The sequence below is a fragment of the Staurois parvus genome, unplaced genomic scaffold (genome assembly GCF_062004578.1).
Source record: "Staurois parvus isolate SC_StPar_1 unplaced genomic scaffold, SC_StPar_1.0 ptg000087l, whole genome shotgun sequence".
Lineage (NCBI taxonomy): Eukaryota > Metazoa > Chordata > Amphibia > Anura > Ranidae > Staurois > Staurois parvus.
In genome coordinates this window covers 9,269,357-9,293,590 of record NW_028317883.1, presented here as the reverse complement: position 1 = coordinate 9,293,590, position 24,234 = coordinate 9,269,357, and the positions used below count along the sequence as shown (strand labels likewise).

Below are 24,234 nucleotides of genomic sequence, written 5' to 3'. Positions count from 1 at the left end.
ATGATCAGACAAACTTCTGAGTGCGTATGCAACTAATGCAACACGGGAGAAAAGCAGTTGTTCCAAGTGCAAGGTCTATCCTAGGCAATATAATATTTATTTTTGGATTTATACACTTTGAGCATTCCCTATTCCATAAAAGTTCAAAATGGTTTAAGATATTTTTTAATTACTTAGATAACACAGTTGAAAAAGACGTATTTATGTAGCCTTCCTCTTTAACAAAACTTCTGGAGTTTGTGGGAGGAAATGTCTGAACAACTGTGCCTAGTTTTACTTCAGAAGGCTAAAGAAATCTTTCCTGACATTACAAAAACAGAAAAATCTATTTCCTTGATTAAAAAATGTCATGTTGTCCTTTAGTAAAAATAATTGTAGACAAGTAAAAAAAATACAGAAGTTTCTTTTTATTATTTTAAAATGTAATTCTGTTATTGATTTTGCCTGTAGTACCTCTTGAGATACAGTATAGCAGAGAAAGTGGTTCTAAAGGCAGAACGTTTATTTACCCCCCCTCCCAAACACTTGCCTGACACCACTTCTAATCTAGCTATGTCCCTGCTGATAACCGCGCTCTACTCTCTTTCTGCATTCATGGCTCCTACTGCTACCAGTCAAATGCTGTGAAAAGGGAACAGGAGGCAGGGCCAATCTGCACTGTGTGTGTCTATGGATGCACACAGCCCTGTTCAGGAGCTCCTCATCTAAACAACTGCCTCCATAGCAAGCACCTTGCTATGGGGGTACTCAGAGAAGAGTAGGAGCCAAGATTTCCAGTGGGGGGCACCAGAAATGGAGGTTTGTACAAAACAGGTAAGTATAACACGTTATTTTAATTAAAAAAAGAAGCTTTACAATCATTTTAATCACTCTAGTTATAAAGAACCCCCTCTTATATTCATGGTCTTTTCACAATACACAATTAATATCTCCTTTATCCTTATGCAGTTTGTGAAATAAGAGGTAAATTGTTAAATTTTTATATTGACCTTGAATACACCGTGGGGTAGATTTACTAAAGGCAAATAGACTGTACTTTGCTAGTGTAATTGCACTAATTTTCCCCAGAGCTTAGTAAACATGGTAAAGCTTCACTTTGTAAAGAGTATACAATCAGGTGCAAGTAAAAAAATAGCATTTTTGCTTGAATATGATTGGATGATGGAAATCAGCTGAGCTTCACATTCACTAAGCTCCAGGAAAAATGAGTGAAACTGCACTTGCAAAATGCACAGTCTATTTGCCTTTAGTAAATCTACCCCTATATACAGTATATATATTATAATTATTTCATCTCAAAGGTGTTTTCCCCCAATTAATTAGGGGAATTAGTTACATTTTTGAAATTTTCCTAGATGGGAGTTCTCCTATCACCTCTATAAATTTATCACATACCTTTGACAGTCACTGGCTCTATGCTCACTGAAGACTAAGAACTGAGGGATCAGGGGTCTTTGATTGCTCAGTTCTCAGTCTTAGAGGCGGCGGGGGAGAGATATAGCATTGGACAGATGCTGCATCCATATATGAGTATGATTGTTACTGTTTTTGAACACCTATACTTCCTCTTTTAATACCTTCTTCCCAGTGCTCACCCCTTCTGGCTGTTGTTATTGCCACTGCGTTTTTCAGGTTGAATGGCATCAAGCATCAACAATAAACTTCCTATGAGCTCTGCGGTTCATGGGTCCATCCCCTGGGAATATATCATCTAAACGCCCTGGACTGATATTAGTGCTGTATGAAATAGTGCTCATGCATCATTATGTGTGCACATTTCTGTAGAACCACTCTCCCCTAGAGGGAAGATGAAGAGGACCCTACCAGTTACAAGACCGAAGAGGAAAAAAAAATGTGTGTGTGTGTGTGTGTGTGTGTGTGGGGGGGGGGAGCTCTTAGGAGCTCAAGGAATTCAAGCGTGGTACCGTAATTTAGTTGCCACCTATGCAATAAGTCCATCCTTGAAATTTCCTTGCTACTAATTATTCCAACTGTTAGTGGTATTATAAGAAAGTGAAAGCAACTGAGAACAACAGCAACTCAGCCACGAAGTGGTAGGTCACGTAAAATGACGGGGGGGGGGGTCAGCGCATGCTGAAGCACACAGTGCGCAGAAGTTACCAACTGTCTGCAGAGTCTATAGCTAAAGACCTTTAAACTTCAGATTAGCACAACAACAGTGTGTAGAGAGCTTCATTGAATGGGTTTCCATGGGCGAGCAGCTGCATCCAAGCCCTACATCACCAACTGCAATGCAAAGTGTTGGATGCAGTGGTGTAAAGCAAGCTGCCACTGGACTCTAGAGCAGTGGAGACATGTTCTCTGGAGTGAAGAATCTCTGTCTGGCAACCCGATGGATGTGTCTGGGTTTAGCGGTTCCCATGAGAACAGCACTTGCCTGACTGCATTGTGCCAAGTGTAAAATTTGGTGGAGGGAGGATTATGGTGTGGGGTTGTTTTTCGTGTTTGGGCTTGGCTCCTTAGTTCCAGTGAAGGGAAATCTTAATGCGTCAGCATACAAAGACATTTTTGACAATTTCATGCTCCCAACTTTGTGGGAACAGTTTGGGGATGGACCCTTCCTGTTCCAACATGACTGCGCACCAGTGTACAAAACAAGCTCCATAAAGACATGGATGAGCGAGTTGGGGTGGAGGAAGTTGACTGGCCTGCACAGAGTCTTGACTTCAACCCAATAGAACACCTTTGGGATAAATTAGAGCAGAGACTGCAAGCCAGGCCTTCTCGCCCGACATCAGTGCCTGACCTCACAAATGCGCTTCTGGAAGAATGGTCAAACATTCCCATAGACACACTCCTGAACCTTGTGGACAGCCTTCCCAGAAGAGTTGAAGCTGTTATAGCTGCAAAGGGTTGGCTAACTCAATATTGAACCCTATGGTCTAAGACTGGGATTTCATTAAAATTCATGTGGTTGAAAAGGCAGGTGTCCCAATACGTTTGGCAATATAGTGTAGCTTGACTGCACAAAAGACATTCAAATTGGCAACATGTTTTACAAAGAAATGTATGGTCAACCTCAGGCTTAGCAAAGACAGGAGAAAGTCCAACTAAAAACATCAGAAAACAAGAAATTGGCCAGCTTTCAAGTATGTCATGATCCACTGTTATCTCTACTGCCACATTACCAGCAGTTGTTAGAAGAATATGAATGGAGATACCCCCATCTCTTTTTCCCATATAAAAGGAAACGTCCCAATCCTCACTGTTTATTTGTTAATCATGCCCTAAATTGTTAATTGGGTAATACTATTATAGATTGGTGGTAACTAATTAAATGATTGGTAGTTTAAATCGCTAGGCCTATTATGTATTATAGAGTTAATAGTTTATTAAGTTTATTAACTGATTTACATTGAATAATTGATTTGTTAATCTGCTAATTTGTTTTTTTGTTTGTTTATTTTTTTATGTAAACTTCATTTCTATTTTTTTGGTTAAAACGTTCAATTTTATATATTTTCTTTTTATGCTTTTACTATAAAATAGAAAATGACAGGTAAATATCAGTATTATTATATACTCCCCAGTCAACGACTTAGAGTGGCTGCTTTTTCCATTGGTATCCTTTATTGGATAAATTTGAAATGCAACAAAGAGTCAGAACATAACTGAACTAAACTCACTGAAGAATTACAATCTGATTACTAAATATTTGTAGCATCAACTCTATAGTCTCAATTAGATCTGGAAATGCTAGGGAAGGCTCACGTGTGAGGCATCCTGAAACTCAAAAGAAATAGCTCTACGAGTATGGGCATGCTTTTCATCTGTGTCATGAAGCTTGGATGATAATTCTGATGTTACAGACTACTCTTGGGTGATAAGAAGTGCTTCTTACCATCAGCTTTCTTAGCTGGACATTTGATTCACCTTTTCAAAAATTTAAATAATTGATTTTCTTGTCTGGTTCATATCACAAGTGTTAGGTACTCACATTGTTTCTCCCTCAGTTTACAGCCCCTACTGTAGAACTAAAAAAAATACATTCATACATTTAAATTTACATTTATCTTTACCTCCTGTTGTTTAAAAAAAATATCTGATTTTGAAATATACACACAAATGAGGAAATTGGAGCAGTGTCACCTCCAGGTACATGACATCTGCTTAAACAAAAAAAATCTCCTTTTACCTCTTTAAAAAAGAGATACATTGGATTAGCATGCAACTAGGGTAGCCAGAGGGAAGAGCGATGAGTGAATCAGAAAGTATTGAAGTTTTAGTCCACCAATGGCAGTATTAACATTTTCCAAAAAGTTCCAAAAAGTTTTCATGGTATGGATAGCTGAAGCTTTTTCTATAATTAGCCTTTCCTACATTATTTTTCTCTTTTTTCATCTTAGCTATTTTTGAGGCATTAAATATATAAAATATATGTATATTAGTTATATATCATATGCAACAAAATAGTAATCACAGGAGATACAAATGCTAAGAAAACACACATTTAGCCTCGGTTCACACTGTAATAGGATACGGAAGGCCTGTAAATCACATGCATTCCCTGGCCCACAGGCAAAACATGCTGCTCTTTAGCAGATGTGCGTGGGTGCCTTTAACGCCAAAATGCAGCGAGTCTTCTTATCCGCAAAAATGTTGTGGTGCTGAAGCACTGTTTAGTTCCATGCATCTTCATTTTTTAAAAAGACTTGAGGACTTTTTCCCTGCATTTTCTGCAGGTACAGAAGCCTATTCAAATGAATAGGCTGCTTTGCCTGATCAAACGTGTCCACATGGACCGGCTACAGTGTGAACCTAGCCTTGTACAGTAGTTCCAACCCCTTGGGAACGTTAACAAAGAAAACAAATTTAATTATGGGTACAATGTTTAATTCCAATGAGAATATTTCTATAAAAAAAAAAAAAAACCCCAATGCACTATAATATACAGTTATATACCAAGCGACTAAACATTTTTTTTGCCATAGAAACACACACACAGATCCATAGCTCCACTCAAGACTAGCTTCTGCTGCACATGGATAACTTGGATGCCGACCATCACAGTCTGTCTCCACTCTTCATTGAAAATAAGAAAAAATCAGCCAATTAGTTCTTCTTGCAGTAGTTTTAATAATCAGTGCATTGACTGCATTTAGTGATGTCTGTAATCCAAAACCAGCCTTCCTTGATGCGCTTCACCACTCCTGACTAGCTCTCAAGGACAGGGGAAGTCCTTTCATGTCCAATTTAACCACTTGCCGCCCATCCACAATACTTTTACTGTGAGCTGGTGGTACAGCCAGGCACAGCAACACACTGGCACATGGCTTGACATATGCAAACTAGTGCACTCCCTGGAGACCTCAGTTGTGTGATATTGTAACTGATGTGACATGTTGGCAGAGATATCATTTGTTTGTTATGACCAATCATAGCGATCACATGGTTACAATGTAAACAAAACAGTCATAAATGGTTTCTATTCATGACTGCTTGCTTACTGTTCTGAAGCTGTGATTGGCCCACAGATATTACATGGTATCTGACACCATGTGATTAGCTGTCATAGAATTATGCAGCGCTCATAAATCAGGTCTCATAGTCCACAGAGACCTAATAGCATACAATAAATCAAAATTAAGTATACCATTAAATATATATAGCATATAAGACTCGTGACTTCTGTGGTGCATCCAGGGTTGGAGAACCGGAAAAAAGTTTGTGACTCTTGTGTTGAAAAAGCTGAAAGAAGTTTGCACTAACCAGATATCTCAGCACATGGAGCATGGAGTAATTAAGACCTACTCCTGGTACTCTGAAAGGAAGCCACTGGAAGGGATGATGTCATCTGATCTCTCGCCACTAGATGTCATGTTCCCAGGACAGCAGGACGATGATTCCAGAAATGTACATCAGCCAATAGAGAGATGAATCCAGCAAGCCAGCCAGCAACACACAGGAGACCAAGAGGAACCAGGCACCTTCAAAAAGCCCAGGCTCCCTCCAAAAAAGAGAGCCGCAGGCCAGAAGCTTTGATAGTGTAGTATTGCATTTATTAAGTAGTAATTCAAATGATAAGAAAAACCACACTTACAAAATACAGGTCACAGGAACAAGGGGCAGCTAAATGATATGTCCAGACAGTGGGGGGGCACCTCTCTGACGCGTTTCGTGTCACACACACGTTTTTAAAGGGGGTGCATTGCAGGAAAAACGATCATTTTTATAATCCGCGGTGCGCATGCGCAGTACGCACCGGTGACGTCACTGCGGTAAAGCCGCGCATGCGCAGTACGTTCATACGGAGGCCATTTTCTTGAAGAACAGTGCAGATGGACAGGAGAAGGTAAGACCCATGTTAAGGGATACAGATGGAGACATTCAAGTCTGTGGAACTACTAGCGTGCAATAAGGCAAAGGGGAACACTGAACCTGTGTACAGAGTGCATATAAAAGGCATATAGTTATTGGAGCATGAGGAAATAACTATATAAAATGCCTCTGGGGACATGGATCACATAATGACTATAAGGATGATACATAAATTAATATGCATATATATCCTTGCGATGGGAACTGTTCGGAGAGGTGTTACACCCGGTGGATAAATATATAAACATAACGCAGGAACATAGGGTAAATAATTAATAAAGGAACCCGTCATATATGCAGCATGACCATGCATATGAAACAATCCCATACTGCACAATATGTACCTGGGTCCTACTAACACAAACAAGCTGTGGAGTCATACCACTAAGGTATAATAGACAAACGTCTAACAATACATAAACGCATGTGACCACAATATATACATAAAAGGTACAGATAAATGCATATAATTAAATAGCAATGAAAGGTAAAAAATCCACTATAATGGATAGTAATAAAAATGTGAATAAAATAAAATCCACATAGCAAAACGCATCAATAGACCATAAAAACAACAGATATAAAATATGTGGATTAGAATAATAAGAATGTTAAACAATGTTCAATATAATAATAAATATAGAAAGCATTAAAAAACATTAAAAAACAACCAAACCTCACAAGAAAAAACGAACTGACAGCGACGCATGTCATAAAAATGTATATTTAAAAATTATGATAAATGCAGATTAACTAGTGTCAATAAAACAATTGATGTCCAACTCAATGTTATGGCCTAAAGGAGATGATGTACGTAATAAATAGATCCATTTTGTTTCTAACCTAGAGACTGCTCTACGTTTATGGACTCCTCTCCAGTGCTTATGGACCATGTCAATGCCAATAAATTTAAGTGAATGAGGGTCCCGATTATGTTGTTGGCGAAAGTGCATAGATACAGAGTGTTCTTTTTTTTTTTTCTAATAACAATTTTATTGGTTTTCATGCAAGTACAAACAGTACAGAAAAAGAGTATATGGGAAAGAAAATAAACATAACAGAGATATACATCGATGGCAAAACTACAAAGGGTCAGGATCAGTTGAATCATATAATAACAGTGTGGAAATTATCAGGGCCTTTTATTTTAGGTCGGCATAGAGGAAGTGAAGGAATCCCACGGGCACCAAATCATCTCAAACACAGCAAACGAACAACCATGTAATGCAGTCAAATATTCCATCTGTCTTACATCAGCAATAATTTTGTACAAAGTCTGCAATGAAGGGGGAGTAGAAGATAACCAACACATAGGAATGCTTCTCCTGGCTGCGGTCAGAACATGTACAGCAAGTTTTCTGGATGGTTTAGGTAGACCCGGGAATGGTAAACCCAGCAAAAAATGTAATGGGTCAAGTGGGAGAGAGATATGTAACAACGATTGCAACAAGGAGCGGACCTCTTCCCAAAAAGGAATAATGGAGCTGCATGTCCAAAAATTATGATAGAGAGAACCCAGGTCTCTACTACAGCGCCAGCAGACAGGAGAAGCACTCGGATTATAAGCATGGAGAACTTCAGGTGTTTTGTACCATAACATCATGATCTTGTATATATTTTCCTTAAAAACCACACAGACAGAAGATCTAGATGCATTTTCCCAAATTTTCTTCCACGTTAATAAATCAATATCACATTGTACAAATTGAGACCACCTACGCATGTAGAGGTGAGTGTCATTGGCTAAAGGGGGGGCATCCATAAGAAGCTTATGAATATTAGAGATAATACCCCTTTGATGGGGACCCTGCATACATAAACGTTCGAAGGGAGTAGGCTTCCCCAGAATCAATAAGGGTGATAAGGTAGAAAAAAAAATGGCGTATTTGAAATACAGAGTGTTCTTTAAAACCCTTCTTTATATTTGTGAGATGTTCACGTAGCCTATCTCTTAATCTCCTGGTAGTTCTGCCAACGTACTGTTTTCCGCAGGAACATTCAAGCAGATAAACAACATGGAGGCTATTACATGTGATGGTAGAGTCTATCGTGTATTGTTTGCCAGTAGAGCGAGAACAAAAGGTAAAAATGGGTGTTTTGTGAACACCATTAAAAACACATAGCATGCATCGGTTGCATGGGAAGAAGCCTTTTCGATTAAAAAACGTAATCTGTCTCAGTGGATTTACCACATTTGGAGCGAGTTTATTCCTCAGAGAAGAGGCTCTTCTATAGGTGATTTCTGGTAGGTCAGGTAGCGAGCTACCTAGTACTGGGTCACTTTTGAGGATACACCAATGTTTTTGAATAATCTTGGCAACATCTTTGTACTGGGCAGAGAAATTGGTGATAAAGGGACAGAACCTATTGTCCTTATTTGTGTTTTTGTTTATTTGCCTAGTGGAAAGGAGCAACTCTCTATTGATGTTCTCAACATTATTGATTTCTGTCTGTAGAGTGTTGCTATTGTAGCCTTTTTCCACAAACCTCTTTTTAAGGATATTTGATTGTTGGATAAAATCCTCAACATTATCACAGTTGCGACGAACCCTCAGGAATTGGCCCCTAGGTATGTTGTTCAACCATCTGGGGAGATGACAGCTATTTGTTGGAATGAAGCTATTCCGGTCTGTCTGTTTAAAGAAAGTTTTTGTAGATAGCCCTGTACCGTTATTAGAAATGTTTAAATCCAAGAAATTAATTTCTTGGAAATCATATTGGAAGGTCAATTTGATGTTATTAGTGTTGTAATTCAGGGTTGTGAAAAAATTGGTCAGGGAAAATTCATCCCCATCCCATAGTAGGAAGATATCGTCGATATATCGACAATATAAACACAGATGTGGCCAATCTCTGGAGTAGATGATCTCTTCCTCCCAATAAGCCATAAATAGATTAGCAAGGCTCGGCGCAAACTTTGCCCCCATTGCAACTCCGGTAATCTGAAGGTAATAATTATTGCTAAACCAGAAGTAATTATGGCACATTGCAAATTTGAGAAGATCTATTATGAAACATTTCTGTAATGAGGGTACATCCGCAGCATCTTTCAGGTAATAATCAACTGCTTGGAGTCCATCCTCATGTTTTATGTTGCTATAAAGGGCGGAGACATCCGCAGTTACTAAATAAGTGGGTTTGGTCAATCTAATGTCCTTAATGATGGATAGCAATTGCTTTGAATCTCTTAAAAAGGCTGGAGTATTTATTACCAACGGTTGAAGGAAACCGTCTATATACTCTCCCACCCGTGCGCAAAGTGACCCTATACCACTTACTATAGGGCGGCCTGGGGGGTTGACTGGATCCTTATGGATCTTAGGAAGACAATAAATTACAGGCAGTTTGGGAGCCGTAGGGCATAGATAATCTTTCTCTTTTTTACTTAAGATTCCAATTTCATACCCTGTGTTAATCAAAGATTTTAATTCTTTTTTATAGGCACATAGCGGATTATTGTTAAGAAGCCTGTAAGTTTCTTTATCTTCCAAGATATTATTTACTAGTGTAAGGTAGTTAGGTCTGTTCATTATAACAACCCCTCCTCCCTTATCGGCGGGCCTCACTACTAGATCTTTTTCTTCTAGTAAATTTTTTATAGTGTTATCAATGTGCAACTGGTGGTGATATTTTTTGACTTTGGTTTTTCCAAGGTCGTTTAAAACCATATTTTTAAAAATTGTAATATGGGAATGTGCAGGAGGATTAAAAAGGGAGGCATTTTTAAGGTTTGAAGATTTAAAATTACCCTTTGAAGTTGGAGTAATATCGCTCTTTATGGGATTATTTATAAAATGTCTTTTTAATGCCAATTTTCTAGTAAACTTGTGTACATCTATGAATGTACCAAACTTATTGAGTTGTGCAAATGGAGCAAATTTCAATCCTTTATTCAGAAGAGTCAGTTCGTTTTTAGTGAGGATTTGGCTGTAGAGATTAAAAACACCAGATTCCACTACACCCTTCTCTTTTTGTCTGTTAACCCTCGATCCTCCTCGTTTTCCTCTTGTCGCCAACTTCTTTTTCTCCCTGAGCCCTGCTCTAAAAAATGGTTATATCCATTGTGTTGGGGCTTTGGGTATTGTATGTTGGCGGGAGGTCCTCTATTAGAGGCTTTATTATATGTATGTGGATGAGGAGAGCGGTAGGGATGTGGGTTTGTGGAATTGTGAGGTGAATTGTAGTGAGGTCTAAATTGTGGTTGGTAGATCTGACTCCTTGACGGGGTTCTATTATAAGGTCCCCCTGTTTGAGTAGAGTAGTCATGATGATAATTGTCATAGTAATAGCCATTACCCACTCTCTCATCTCTATATTGCGGATAATAATCCGGTACTGGGGACTGGAACCTTGTTCTGGGTGGATGGTTGTTGGTTCTGATGGGGGATCTAGAATAGGATCTCCGCCTATACTGAGGATGAGTACCCGGTGGTCTATTGTTATCACGAGGAGTATGGTGATAATTCATCAAAGGTGCAAATTTATTGGAAGTGGGAATATTATAGCTTGGTTTAAGAGCTGCAGGTCCCGGTGAGACCATTGAAGGGTTTCTTTTCCTAGAAATAGGTGTCTGCGGGGGTAAGGGTCCCTTTTTAGATTTTGGATTTTTAGAGGGTTGATGGTGGATAGATGGGTGAGCTACCTTAGATGCATCTCCAGATACAAAATCATAGTTAACTGATTCCCATTTGAAAACAGATTTCTCTTTATAATCATAATAATCTCTAGTATATTTCTTCTTTTTCTTAATTTTTTGTTCTTTTTCTGTTTTTTCCAATAAACCTTTAAGTTTCTCAGACTCTGTTTTGTATTCTTCCCTATCCATATAAGGAACAAGTAAATCCTTGGTTTTATTAATTTCTGTATCTAAGTAAATCAATTTCTTTTTCTTCCTGGTTAACAGGAATTCAAGCAGTTCAAGCCCCTTAGTATTAAAAAATATGTACCACTCCGATTCGCTATTAATATCTCCTACTTCCGGAGGGATGTCCCATCTGAGAGATCTAGGGACCATGCCTTCTTTTAAATACTTTTCTAGGAGGGAAATATCCCATAATGTGCGAATCTCAGAAGTTGTGTGATTAGAAAGATGTAAGAACAGACCATGTAGATCATTGGATAGTTTATCATGAGTAAACACATCATCAGTAATAATGGATCTATTTGATCTGTATTCGAAAATATCCATTCCAGATATGGAATATTAATCCAAGCTACACCTTGCTGCTAGTATATGAGGTGAAATTGGTCTGATGATAAATTGAAGTACAACAGCGCTAGGTGTCTAATAATTTTTCAAATAAATGAGTGTATGGATTATAGAGATAATTAGTTAAGCTGCTGGCATAGGCAGTAAACCTCAAAAAACTTCGGATAATATGTCATAGAATTATGCAGCGCTCATAAATCAGGTCTCATAGTCTACAGAGACCTAATAGCTGTAGCCAATCATAGCATGTCAACAGAAAGCAAACTGTCATAATCGAAAACCATTCATGACAGTCAACTATGGCTTAACTATGGCTTAACTATGGCTTAAAACAGTGACCAATACTGTTATAAACAATAGCAGTGTAAAAAAAAAAGTCCTCGATCACTCTGGTGACAATGAACTACTCTGATGACAGTATGTAAGAAAAAAATTGTAAAAACATACAAACATATGAAACCCCCAAATATGTTATGTAATTTCTTAATTTTCCAAAAAAAACCTAAGGATTTAGAGAAGAGTGGATGAAAATCCCTCCTGAGATGTGTGCAAACCTGGTAACCATCAACCACCAACAAGAAATGTCTTGACTCTGTGCTTGCCAACAAGGGTTTCTCTGCCAAGTACTAAGTCATGTTTTACTTGGAGATCAAATACTTATTTTACTCATTGAATTGCAACTCAATTTATAAAATTTGTATCATGTGTTTTTTCTGGATTTTTGGTTGATATTCTGTCTCTATCATTTAAAATACACCTATGATAACATTTATAGACCCTTCATTTCTTTGTAAGTGGGCAAGCTTACAAAATCTTCAGGGGATCAAATAATTATTTTCCCCACTGTATGTACTGTATATACCATAACGTTTTTGGGTTATTTTTAACAAATATATATTGCACTTAAGCCTAAATTTATCAAGAAAGATTATTTGTTTGCAAAATTTTAAGAAAAAAATTAAGAAAGACATTTTCTTTTTTAATTTATATAGCAAAAAAATAAAAAAAGTAAGTTGCATTTAGATATCACCAAAAGAATACTCTATGTGTGTGAAAAAAAATGCTAAAGTTTTCATATGGGTACAGTGTTGTATGACTGAGCAATTGCCAGTCAAAGTAGTTCAGTGCTGAATACCAGAAAATTCCCTAGTCATGGGGGGGAGGTAAAACCTTCCGGAAGTCAAGTGATGAAACACCTGAAACACATTCTTACCAAAACAAAACAAATGCTCACCAAAACCTGGAAATCCTCTACTGCCTCTGTAGTTGAAGTCTGCTCAGGGGTCACACAAACCATGATACATGAGTACTCCTGATTTAAGCAGTCTGTCAAATGGAACAGATGTTTGCTTACCAGACCTTTAAAAAGGGCATGACCACAGCCCTCTCCAACTACCATTCCATATTTATTAATATACAAAAAGGTGCAGCGCTAGAACACAAATAGACAGACAAACGTGTATATACATGTACAAACTCATGCAAAGGTATAAGGTGACACTGTGCATTCAAATATACGCCACTATATTGTGGCTAATAGGACGTGAGGAAGGATTATTATATCCAAAGGTAAGTCCAGCGTGAGGATGTGAATAAGATCTCAACCGATCTCTGACTCTCCAAACGACACAGACTGTGTGCACGGTGAAACAATGGGGGTACAGATTACGCACTCACCAGATGCGCAACCTTTGTGTGCTTTTCTATAACATGGAGACTTCCAATGTCTCAACTAAGGTCTGGTCAAATCTTCTTCTTTCCTAATCGATCTACAGCTGTCACATGACCCGGCTCTTTCCCAGCCTGTCTGTAGGAAAACAGTGGCAGGAGGAGCTTCTAGTCCTCTGCTGTTGGTCACATGTTCAAAAAAAATTCATGTGTGCTGGACGCCAGCACACATGAATATGCACAAGCTCTGAGGAAAGGAAGAGAACCCTATCTGGATATCTCCTTTTTTCTACAGTTACTCTCATTGGCCCTAGAATGTACAGTAATGCTGGTTTAAGGCTGGTACAGAACATCTAAGAGGAGTGAGCAGGGGATCCTGAGCAGCTGAAGGAGGGAGAGATCCCTGCAGGAATAACGCATGTATAAGGAGAGAAGCATTGTGGAGTACATAGGAGGTATCCAACATCCATTCCATGCTGCAGCAAATTCTAGCAGGTTCCATTTATGTGAAAAAAAGTGTATTAAGCCTATTTGTTAGGCTTGCAAGGAGGCTTTTTTTTTTTTTTTGAACATGTGACCAACAGCAGAGGACTAGAAGCTCCTCCTGCCACTATTTTCCTACAGACAGGCTGGGAAAGAGCCGGGTCATGTGACAGCTGTAGATCGATTAGGAAAGAAGAAGATTTGACCAGACCTTAGTTGAGACATTGGAAGTCTCCATGTTATAGAAAAGCACACAAAGGTTGCGCATCTGGTGAGTGCGTAATCTGTACCCCCATTGTTTCACCGTGCACACAGTCTGTGTCGTTTGGAGAGTCAGAGATCGGTTGAGATCTTATTCACATCCTCACGCTGGACTTACCTTTGGATATAATAATCCTTCCTCACGTCCTATTAACCACAATATAGTGGCGTATATTTGAATGCACAGTGTCACCTTATACCTTTGCATGAGTTTGTACATGTATATACACGTTTGTCTATTTGTGTTCTAGCGCTGCACCTTTTTGTATATTACTGTGTATTGGAAGGTCTTATATGGTGCCTTTGGTGTACAGCTGCTGCTATTTGGAAGGCGCTCGCTTATTTATATGCTTTAGTATTCCATATTTATTGCCCACCGCATTGCTACATACAGTATGCACCTCTTTGTGCACCTAGACTCCCCCTTTCTTTCCTCCACCCACCCCCTCTTCCTTCTCCAACTCCCTTCCCCTAATTTTTATCATCTAGGACAAATATTGTTAAGTTAACACATAATGTTCTTTTTCTTATTTACATTTTTGCTATGACCAATGATATACCATGTCCATTTCTGTTTATGTTAATTGTAAACAACAAACTATGCATATATGTTCTTGTTTCCAAAACTATATAAAAAATTTACTTGTCAAATTGCTAAGTAAATCAAAACAACTCTGTTCCGTGAGGATCAGGTCTTCTAATGTGGTTTGAAGAAATATATTAAAATAAACAATTTCTGTAAATAACATGCTTCAGGGATATTTGCATATGCAGTGGTGTACATGTAGGATACACCAAAAAAGTGACAAAACCACTAAATAACAGTTCTTTTTCTGACTACTTCTGTTTGTAAACAAAGTGGCCAGGGGATTTCACTTGATGCCATTGACCACATATGTTCATGCTTCTCATTAAATAGGTGTGCTGTCACTTTTAGGTGCTATTCATACTAATGTAGATACAAAACAATGTAATATTTATAAAATTAGTGCAAAAATATGAAGACAATTAAGAATAAAAAATCAAAGATCAATAAAACGTCCATATGTAAAACAGTGCAAAAAGTCCCAAAGTTGACAATATTGAACTGTGAATCGATCTGAATAATAAGTGCTCTCCAAGTGAATGAAACCAGTGCCCACACACTGTTTACCAGATGGAGAGGTATCAATAAACAGAGATCAGTTGTGCTTTGCTATGATAGTCGCAATATCCCCAAGAGCAATTCAGATTTAACCTCCCTGGCGGTATTCCCGAGTGTAGCTCGGGGTAACATTTCAGTACCAAAAGCGGTAACCCCGAGCTACACTCGGGAATACCATGCGGCACTGCTCCGGCATGTGTTCTTCACTTACCTTACCCTGCGCTCCCACGATGTGTCCCCTGCAGCATCCCCGGCCATCTCCTCCGGCCGATGCCGGCATCCAGCTTCTGTGTCCTGTCCCCGTGACGTCGGGACGTACGGGCGCCGCCGTCGGCGGCGGCGGGAAATTTAAAAATTTTAAAAAATGACATTTTTTTTTTTTTTCATTTTACACAGTAAAACATTGCTGTTTCAACCTATTTCACATACATATTGTCCCTAGTGCTTTGTCCTGCGCCCTGCCTGCATTTTGTCTGTTCTTTCTGCCTGGAAACTGAGAAATGTCCATGGCGTCCAAAAAGTGTCCCTTTAGGTCAAAAGCGGTTTAGATCAGCTAGAGAACAGCGATAGTAAATCAGAACCACTTACAGAATTGAGTGATAATGATTCGTGGGGGAAATTCGTCATCAGAAACTGAAAACGATTTTGCGACTGAGCTCAGCAATGTGCAAACTTGGCGCTCTATTTCACATTTCAGTGTTTTTGGTTTGATTATATTATTGAATTAAATTTTTTATTATTTTTATATTATTTTTATGATTATTTATTAAATTATAATTTATGATTTTGTGTTTCAAATTTTATCATACCCGGGATGTTTACTAGACTCTTGTTCGGACAGATTTCAGTGAGTTTTTCCTAAAAATTACAGCCTACAATAAAAAAAATACATATTTCCATGCAAAAAAATGGTACCGCTTTCAGCACCAAAAATCTGAAATAATCATACCGCCAGGGAGGTTAATAAGGCTCCAGAAGCATGGAAAGACCACAACATATAGAGAACAAATGCACCTCGTAGTGACCCAGCCACAATATCTCCAACATATGGCATATGAGGTAAAGACGAAAAAAAAAGTAAACTCATAGAGCAGAAAATCTTAAAATCATAAAAATGTAATGTATTAAGCCACTCACATGAGGTAAATGGGAAAATCGCAGTCTATAAAACCAAGATGATATAATAGCTCTAGAGTCACCCTTAATACTTTGACCCAGTTCGAGCATATTTGCAAGTGGGACCTTCATGCATATGGATTAATCTACAAATTATACTTGCATCTATTAGAAAACCCTGTTAGTTCACTCCCAAATTATACATGTAAATGGGAATCAGACGTTGACCACTGAAGATTGGAAAATTTAATGGGCAAATGTAAAATCCTTGACACACTATATAGTTTCCCTAGAGGTGAATTATAAGGTCTTGACCTGCTGGTATCTTGTCCTGGCCAGAATATCCAAATATGTTTTTTTTAATTCACTTTTATATTTTGAAGGTTGGGGAAACATCGGTACTCACCTCCATATATGTTGGTCCAGTCCCATGGTGAGTTCATTTTGGACAGAGGTCTTTCAGGTTCTAACAATCTCACTTGATCCCCTTGTGACATTGCTACACCACCAACCATCAGATATTATGAAATCCCAATTCAAATTACTATTGCAAAGAGTTACAGCAGCCAAACAAATCATAGCGAAGATGTGGAAATCTCCCCAACTTAACCTGGCTAAGACTAAATATAGGGTGATTCAGGCAATGGTTCATGCTATGATTGACGCTATACTGCATGATAAAATCCTTAAATATTCCAAGATCTGGCAACCATGCATAGACCAATACCTCCCTCCACACTCTGATTCTACATTGCTGCCACCAAGCTGATATCTTTCCACATTTAAGCAGTATATAGTTTTAAGGCCCTATTCCCGGCAAGCCCTTGGGACCCCCATACCTCCTCCCTGACTCTTTTTCCTCCTAACCTTTCCCCCCCTTCACCTTCTTCCTTTCCTCTATTTCATGACTACTCTGATGACACTATAGGTTGTCAACATTGCTACTCAATGTCACTGTAGATATTTCGATAAGGCTAATGGTTCTCTTCACTTTGCTACTTTTGCTTTTAATATCCAACCTTTTTTGCAAGACCTCTTTGTTACCTTTTTCATGTCAGTATCTGCCATCATGTCTATATTGAAAAAAAAAAGGTCTGCCTCCTCATTTGGCATGTTTTCTGTGTAAATATTTTTTGTTATTAACATGATACCTCATGTTGAGCAATAGCTTGATATATTTGTAAACCATATGTCTTACAATGATTGAAATTCTCAGAAAATCCAATAAACATTTTGAACAGGAAAGATAAGCCTAGACTCCACCTAGTGCGTTTCCACCACAGTCATTGTCTGGGAAGGAGCCATATCAAATCTGCTGTGAGGGTATTTCTCACCAAAGTGAAGGGAATTGTCCTTTTAGGCGATTGTCACAAGAACACATGTCCACATTGGAATATTTCCCTGCAGCTTTTGTTCTGGGACAACTCTAAAATTGTAGTTTTCCCTTTTTTTCTGTTTCAGCGAAAATGGTCACCAGGGCAGATAGAAAGCTGAATCTCCTCACAACTAGAAAAAAGTTTTGGCTATATACTGTATACAGTGCATGCTAATTTACATATTTAGGTTCTGCAGTGGTAGATGATAATTTTTTTTTTACTTTTCATATCAAATTAAAAGCTTAAATTGGACTAGAAAACAGAGACCATAGCAATGCTGACATAGAACTCCTCTCACTCTGTAAAATCACTCCTCTGCACACATCAACTTATAGACTTTGCAACACCCAGTTTTACGTTAGTTACAAAATATGACCGAAGAGATTATTTTATTTTGAGGAATACAAATGTGGTTTTTTATACCAGTTTGGTATAACTATAGTTAAATCATAATAAATAGTACATCTATGACATAAAAACCTTCTGTGATGGTAGTAACAAGCTACAGCAATAACAAATGCCAATGGTAATAAAAAATATTGCAGTTATAGACATTAACATAAATATCAGTTATAAAGATTTATCAGTCATGTGAATGCTAAATGTATGCGACTGCTAAATCTACAGAACACTATGGGAGTATCCATAACAAATATTGTTTGCTTCAGAAATACATAATGTAAGCAATCTTAACATTTTACCATATTATCCACATCAGCTTTCATAAAAAGCTAATGTTAAACATTTAATAATATTTATACATATTACATCAGTATTTACATATTTTCTGAAGAGAACTCACATTGAAATATTTTGTCATATATAGACATATGTATATAAAAACATGAAATGCTCTCTATGCTCTTCCACATGTAATAATCTTTCATACACTGTATATATATATATATATATATATATATATTGGAATTATACACACAGTGAGACATTTTGTCCATTGGAGCATTCCTTACTCACAAGCTGTAGGAGAGACTCAAATAGCATATTGTGTTAATTGCATGGTGGGCCCAGAGATGGACAAATATGTGATGTAATAAACCTAAGCTCACAATCTGATTTACTTGATTCAAATCAGTTACTTCTTTTTCCTGTTTCTTTCTTTTTTTTTGTTCTTCTGAAATGTGCTTCAAGAGTTGAAAAAGAACCCCTTTCAAAACACAAGCCATGCAGATAGTATGAGGTATTCAAGGGTTGCTAGACAATTGTTAGTGACTAAGGATCCATTACCTAATCATCTCAATACACACAAAATTAATTTAAATAAAGTGACTCAGTGCATCACTTTATTTTACTTAATTTTGTTTGTATTGCAAACAATGTTGTAATCCATAATCCAATGAAGTCTATTATCAGTTTACTGAAAATATACATAAGTTAAAACAGTATTTTTTTTCATCCTCCTCGAAAAAACAAGGAGGGCATCCTTGCATTTACCCTGTACCTTTAAGATAGAATTGTAATAGTCAATCATAGTAATTGTATTAAAAATATTGGAGAAAAGCTGTTCCCTTCTGAAAATAACAAACTGTTTGACACTGTCCATTTGGCGAGTCACAGGACTATAGTCCTATAATAATGTTTCTTATAGTCAGTTACTATTTAAGGGAATGAGTAAAGTGATAAAAAAATAATTTTCCTAGCAAAGTTATTGATTTCACAGATGGTAAAGATTTTCTATAACAGAAACTGACATTTTTTTCTCATTGTGCTCATTGGTCAAAGTGTATTTATGTATTTATTTGGGGGGGGGGGGTGCTGTACTTAGGGTAGTTTAGTTTATTAAATTTAGTGTTCTTTGTATTATATTTAGCTTCAGTGTGTATTTGATAGTTAATTATGCACTATCACTTTATTTTTTAAATTATTATATTTTTTTAAAAATAAAAATGCTATTAGTTTCACTCATCCCTTGATTTATATGGGAATGTTTTATAATATAAAGTTACATCAAACTCATCTTTGATATTATTTCAATGCTATTTCATAACAGGACAATAAGACCCTATGTATAATTATTATGTGCATAGTCAGACTAAAAAAAAGTGCTTAGCAATGTCAGCAAATACACACATATGATGACATGCAACAATACAAAATGTATGTTCTTTACTACTTTTTACAGCAAATTATAATCTCTATTTATGTTCCCACACTAATATTTAAATAAAGAATTCCAGATAACAGCCCGAAGACTAGCTATGAGGCTTTACTATCAATCAGTATTGAGGCCCGACCCTATAAATTCCAGAAGATAAGCTTTTGAAAAAGCCCAAGGATACAAACAGGTCTTATTATAGGCTACAAACCTCATCAATGTGCGACATAAGATGAATAAGATTTAAACATGTTTTAAACTGTTGCTATTCACAGGAAGGGTATTTTTAAAACTTCATTTTTTTAATGAGCAATCATAATCACCTTGACCTCACACACATGTTGGCAATGTTCAATGTACTCCTTTAGGAAAATGCCTAAATATTTTAGTTTTTGTTTTTTTTTTTCATTTGTCTGGCTAAACTTTTTTTTTCTGTTTTTACTTTTAGATTGAGTGGGAAAGGCTCTGTTATTGAGCTTTTCTGTACTGGTGACAGGAATTTACAGAAAATTTCAAAGAACAACACAGATAGATGTAACTACTTTTTTCCAGCAGAGTATGGGAAGGCTAGAACCCCCCTCAGTGATCTCAGTGATCAGAAGTGAGGGGAAATCTCTTTAATGGATCCACAGATTGTACAAAATAAACTGCCACAGGTTCTGAACCTTCCCCAGGAAGGGGAATTGGCTTGCATACCATTCAACCTCCTAACCATTGTCTGGCCATTAACCAGTTCCAGTCAGGGCAAATTCTGACATTTCTCCCCTGCATGCAAAATCAGCAATCAGCATTTTTTCTTATTAGAACTACTTATTAGAACCCCCAAACATTATATATATATTTATATATATTATGCAGAGGCCCTAGAAATTAAAACGGTGGGAGTTGCATATTTTATGTCACACGATATTCGTGCAATGGTTTTGCAAACACATATTTTTAAAAAAAGTTACACTTTACCGAATTTCAATGTGCAAAAACACAATATTATAACATAATGTATGGTAAGATATAAAAGATGATGTTACGCAGAGTAAATAGATACCAAACATGTCACACTTTAAAATTGTGTACACTGAAGGAAAGATGCCAAGCTACAGTCACTAAAAATCTCCATAGATGTTGCTTTTACAGGTTACAACTTTAGAGTTACACAAGAGGTCTGATGTTAAAATTATTGCTCTCGCGCTGACATTTGTGGCAATAACTCACATGTGGGGTGCGATCGCAATTTACATATGTGCGCAGGGCTAACATGCGTGTTTGCATTTGCATGTGAGCACAGGGAAACAAGAGAACTTTTAATTATTTTATTATATATTTTATTAAACTTTTTGTTTACCTTATCCCCATAATTTTTTTATTACTTTTATTGCTATCACAAGGGATGAACACCATCTCTTGGAATAGCATGGGCCATGACAGGTCCTCTTTATGGAAAAATCAGGGTTCTGCTAGACCCCATATCTCTCCTCTGGTCTCCATAGTATCTGATCAAAATGAGATTGGTTTGATCAGGCGCTTATTCAAGCCGGTAATGGCTTGTTTACATGAAACTTAATCTGAAAATGATGAAATGCTCATCATTTATGAACAACATTAGTTGTTCAGAAATTATGGTTTCTGAACGACATCAGTTCCTCTCCCTGTGTCCCAGGAGGCAGCTGCTGCTGATCACATCCTTACCGAGCTCCCCAATGGGACAGGGGAGCCTGGTAATAGTGGGGTGGTGACAGGAGGAGAGGACCTCTTCCACTGCCTGTAAAAGCGATCAGCTTCTTGGATTACTTTATCTTGTGCAGATTTCTTAGCCCTAAAAATCATGCCTTGATCATTGCTGTAGCTGCAGTGATGACCAAGATATTACCCTTCCAAACCAAGGATATATGGGTACCTCCTATGGACAAGAAGTGGTTAAATATATTCAAATGGTATAACAGGATTAAAGTGAATCTGTGAAAGAGAAAAAATCTTTAGAGTGAAACGAAGAAAACTTACAGCATGCTGGGAAATTTTTAAAGTTTGTCTAAAGACACTAAATTGTGTTACTATAAAAGGTAACTTTTTGAATGATTCTTTTTATGCACAGTTTCTTAAAAGTAAAATACTTATAAGAAATACGTAAATACTTTACGAACACTAACATTAGTAATATTAAACAGTAATAACAATTATAATAGCAAAATTAGTTTAAATTAATGTTTCATAAATTATTTTCTAAACAGACTATTGTGTCTGTGTGATATTCTGTAATCCTTTGAAAGATGGGCAGATGCCATGTCTTTGTTGTAACAAAGGACCTGCTTGAAATAAATAGATTATATGCAGATCTCTGTTTTAGGTTCACATCTCTGAATAAAGTTTCTGCACTTACAATGGATATCTATAAAATTTGGGAGAGGCAAAATAAAAATATTTCCCACAGAATTCATTCAGATAACATCTCAAATGTTTTGTAAATACAATAACCAGTTTGTCTACTATGAGAAGCAATACTATTCTGTATTACTGTCCTGGATTATGTCTACAGGAAATCCAACGTTAACAAATTTATACACAACATATATGATACACTACTGACCTGTTTCCATTTTGTTTGTGGTCAGATATGGATTCTGTCACTAATGGTTCTCAGCGAGCCTTTTGCATGAATCTCCTCTATGACTAAGAACTAAATAAAATGCTGATATTCTGTGTTCACATCACTTAATACAAAAGTGAAGAGAAGGGACATAGTCTTAGTCTGCTGTGTGTCCAAAATGCCTTTTTACTAATTTGTTTACATGCAAATACTCTTTTGCTTGTATGTCTCCATGATTTGCATTGTCAGTGTAAGCTGTGATCCTGGGCTACAGTATGAGTAGGTCTTTGTGTACAGGTCTTAGCAGTTTGTGTTTTCCTATTACCCAGAAAGCTATATATAGCTTTGATGAAACTTCCCAACATTTCTACATGCCAGCAGTAGGTTTTATTTTAACTATGCTTCCTTAATGCATGACACACCGATATCTTTCAATTAAATAAAGTTATTTCAGGAGAAAATATCAATTCTCATCTTTCTAAGTTTTGTACTTCAAATATGGAAGAATGATAAATACACCCGAAGTGTATGTCTAGCCAAAATGTTTTCTTAGTTTTGGATGGAGTGGGGAAGGATTAAAATCGCTGTCAGGTCTTTACTGCTATTCTGGGCTCTGTTAGAAAGACTTCCCCTCACATTCTGTCTTGCTGACAATGTTTTATAAGACAGGAAGTGAGGGGAACACTCCAACAGCAACACAGGCAGCAATATAAATGCTTTTCTTTAGTAGAGTAGCAGAAAGCTAGAATTTCTGTTAGATTTTTATATCTGTTTTTGTTGCATTTTCAGATTTCCCCTTGAAGTCTTACTATAGGTTAATTATTTAAAATTAAAATAAAAAACATGTTATACTCACCTGCTCACATTGCACAGAGCGGCTCTGATTTTTCTCTTCTTGGGTCCACCGCTGGAGATCTTGACTCCTCCTCTTCTTTGCGTGTCTCCATAGCAAGTCATTTGCTATGGGGACACACAGTGCATGCTCACTCCTGAGCTGTGTGTCTATGGAGCAGTGCTCAAAACCCAGCAGAGGACCCAGGATCAAGATCCCCATGCCATCGATAGTGACCACCCCCATCCTGCATAAAAACAGGTTTTTCTCCACTCACATACTTGGAAGGTTGTATGTTTCCTAGCCCTGAAAAAAAGTAAGTTATTTTCCCTTTTTCTTCATTTTTCCAATTGTCAAAATAATTTTTGACTCTATAACCCTGTTTGAGCCAATTAACTACACTACAAGTCTCCCTTGCTTTCTTTTCATTGAGCTGCACATTGAGCTGCACCAGAGACCACTGGTCAATCCGTTAGGACCAAACACCTTGAACCTCAGTTGACCATTGCACCCCAGTTATGAAAGGAATTTTAATCCTTATCATTACATTCAAAACTAGAAAATACACCTTTGGTTTAAGTACAATTTATTGAACGCAGGTCATTAATACTTTGTATGTACTGACACATGAAATAAATCCTTTGTTGGGTTGCTCTATACCTGGCTGAGATGTGACTAACAGCATCAGCTGAAATCTGCCTTCTTAGTTCCAGTACAATAGAATACCTACTTAGAGCAACATGACAGCCATACTTATAGAGAGTTGATGACTACTTACAGGGAAGGGCATTAGTCTTATTTCACCAAAAAAATGATGGGACATTTGTAACAGCGTATACCCAGAGACTGATGCAGGCCTCCATTTTGTTGAGAATCTCCATTTTCTCCCCTCATACTTTTCCCCCTCCCTCTCTGAGAGGCACAGAGACATTTGGCCAGTGTGTGTGTGCTGGTTGTGTGTCACTGGCAGGCCAGCACAGCAGGGAACCCCAGAGCTATAAAACATTTTTGAGCTAGGTGCCTGGCTGTCTGGGTGAGGTGTACCATGTAACACCTCGTATAAGATAAGGAAAGCTTTCCCAGGAGTTCAAAGAACACTCCCAGGAAACACA

General features: G+C 37.4%; 1 protein-coding gene across 1 annotated transcript in view; it reads right to left on the bottom strand.

The window, feature by feature from the left end:
- POU2AF2 (POU class 2 homeobox associating factor 2) overlaps nt 1-22,415 on the bottom strand; it is a 235,733-nt gene extending 213,318 nt beyond the window's left edge. Inside the window, exon 1 of the mRNA XM_089670169.1 lies at nt 22,291-22,415. Coding sequence (XP_089526295.1) covers nt 22,291-22,300 — 10 coding nt within the window. The 5' untranslated portion in view covers nt 22,301-22,415. The remainder of the gene's footprint in view (nt 1-22,290) is intronic.
- Between the last annotated feature and the right edge of the window lie 1,819 nt (nt 22,416-24,234).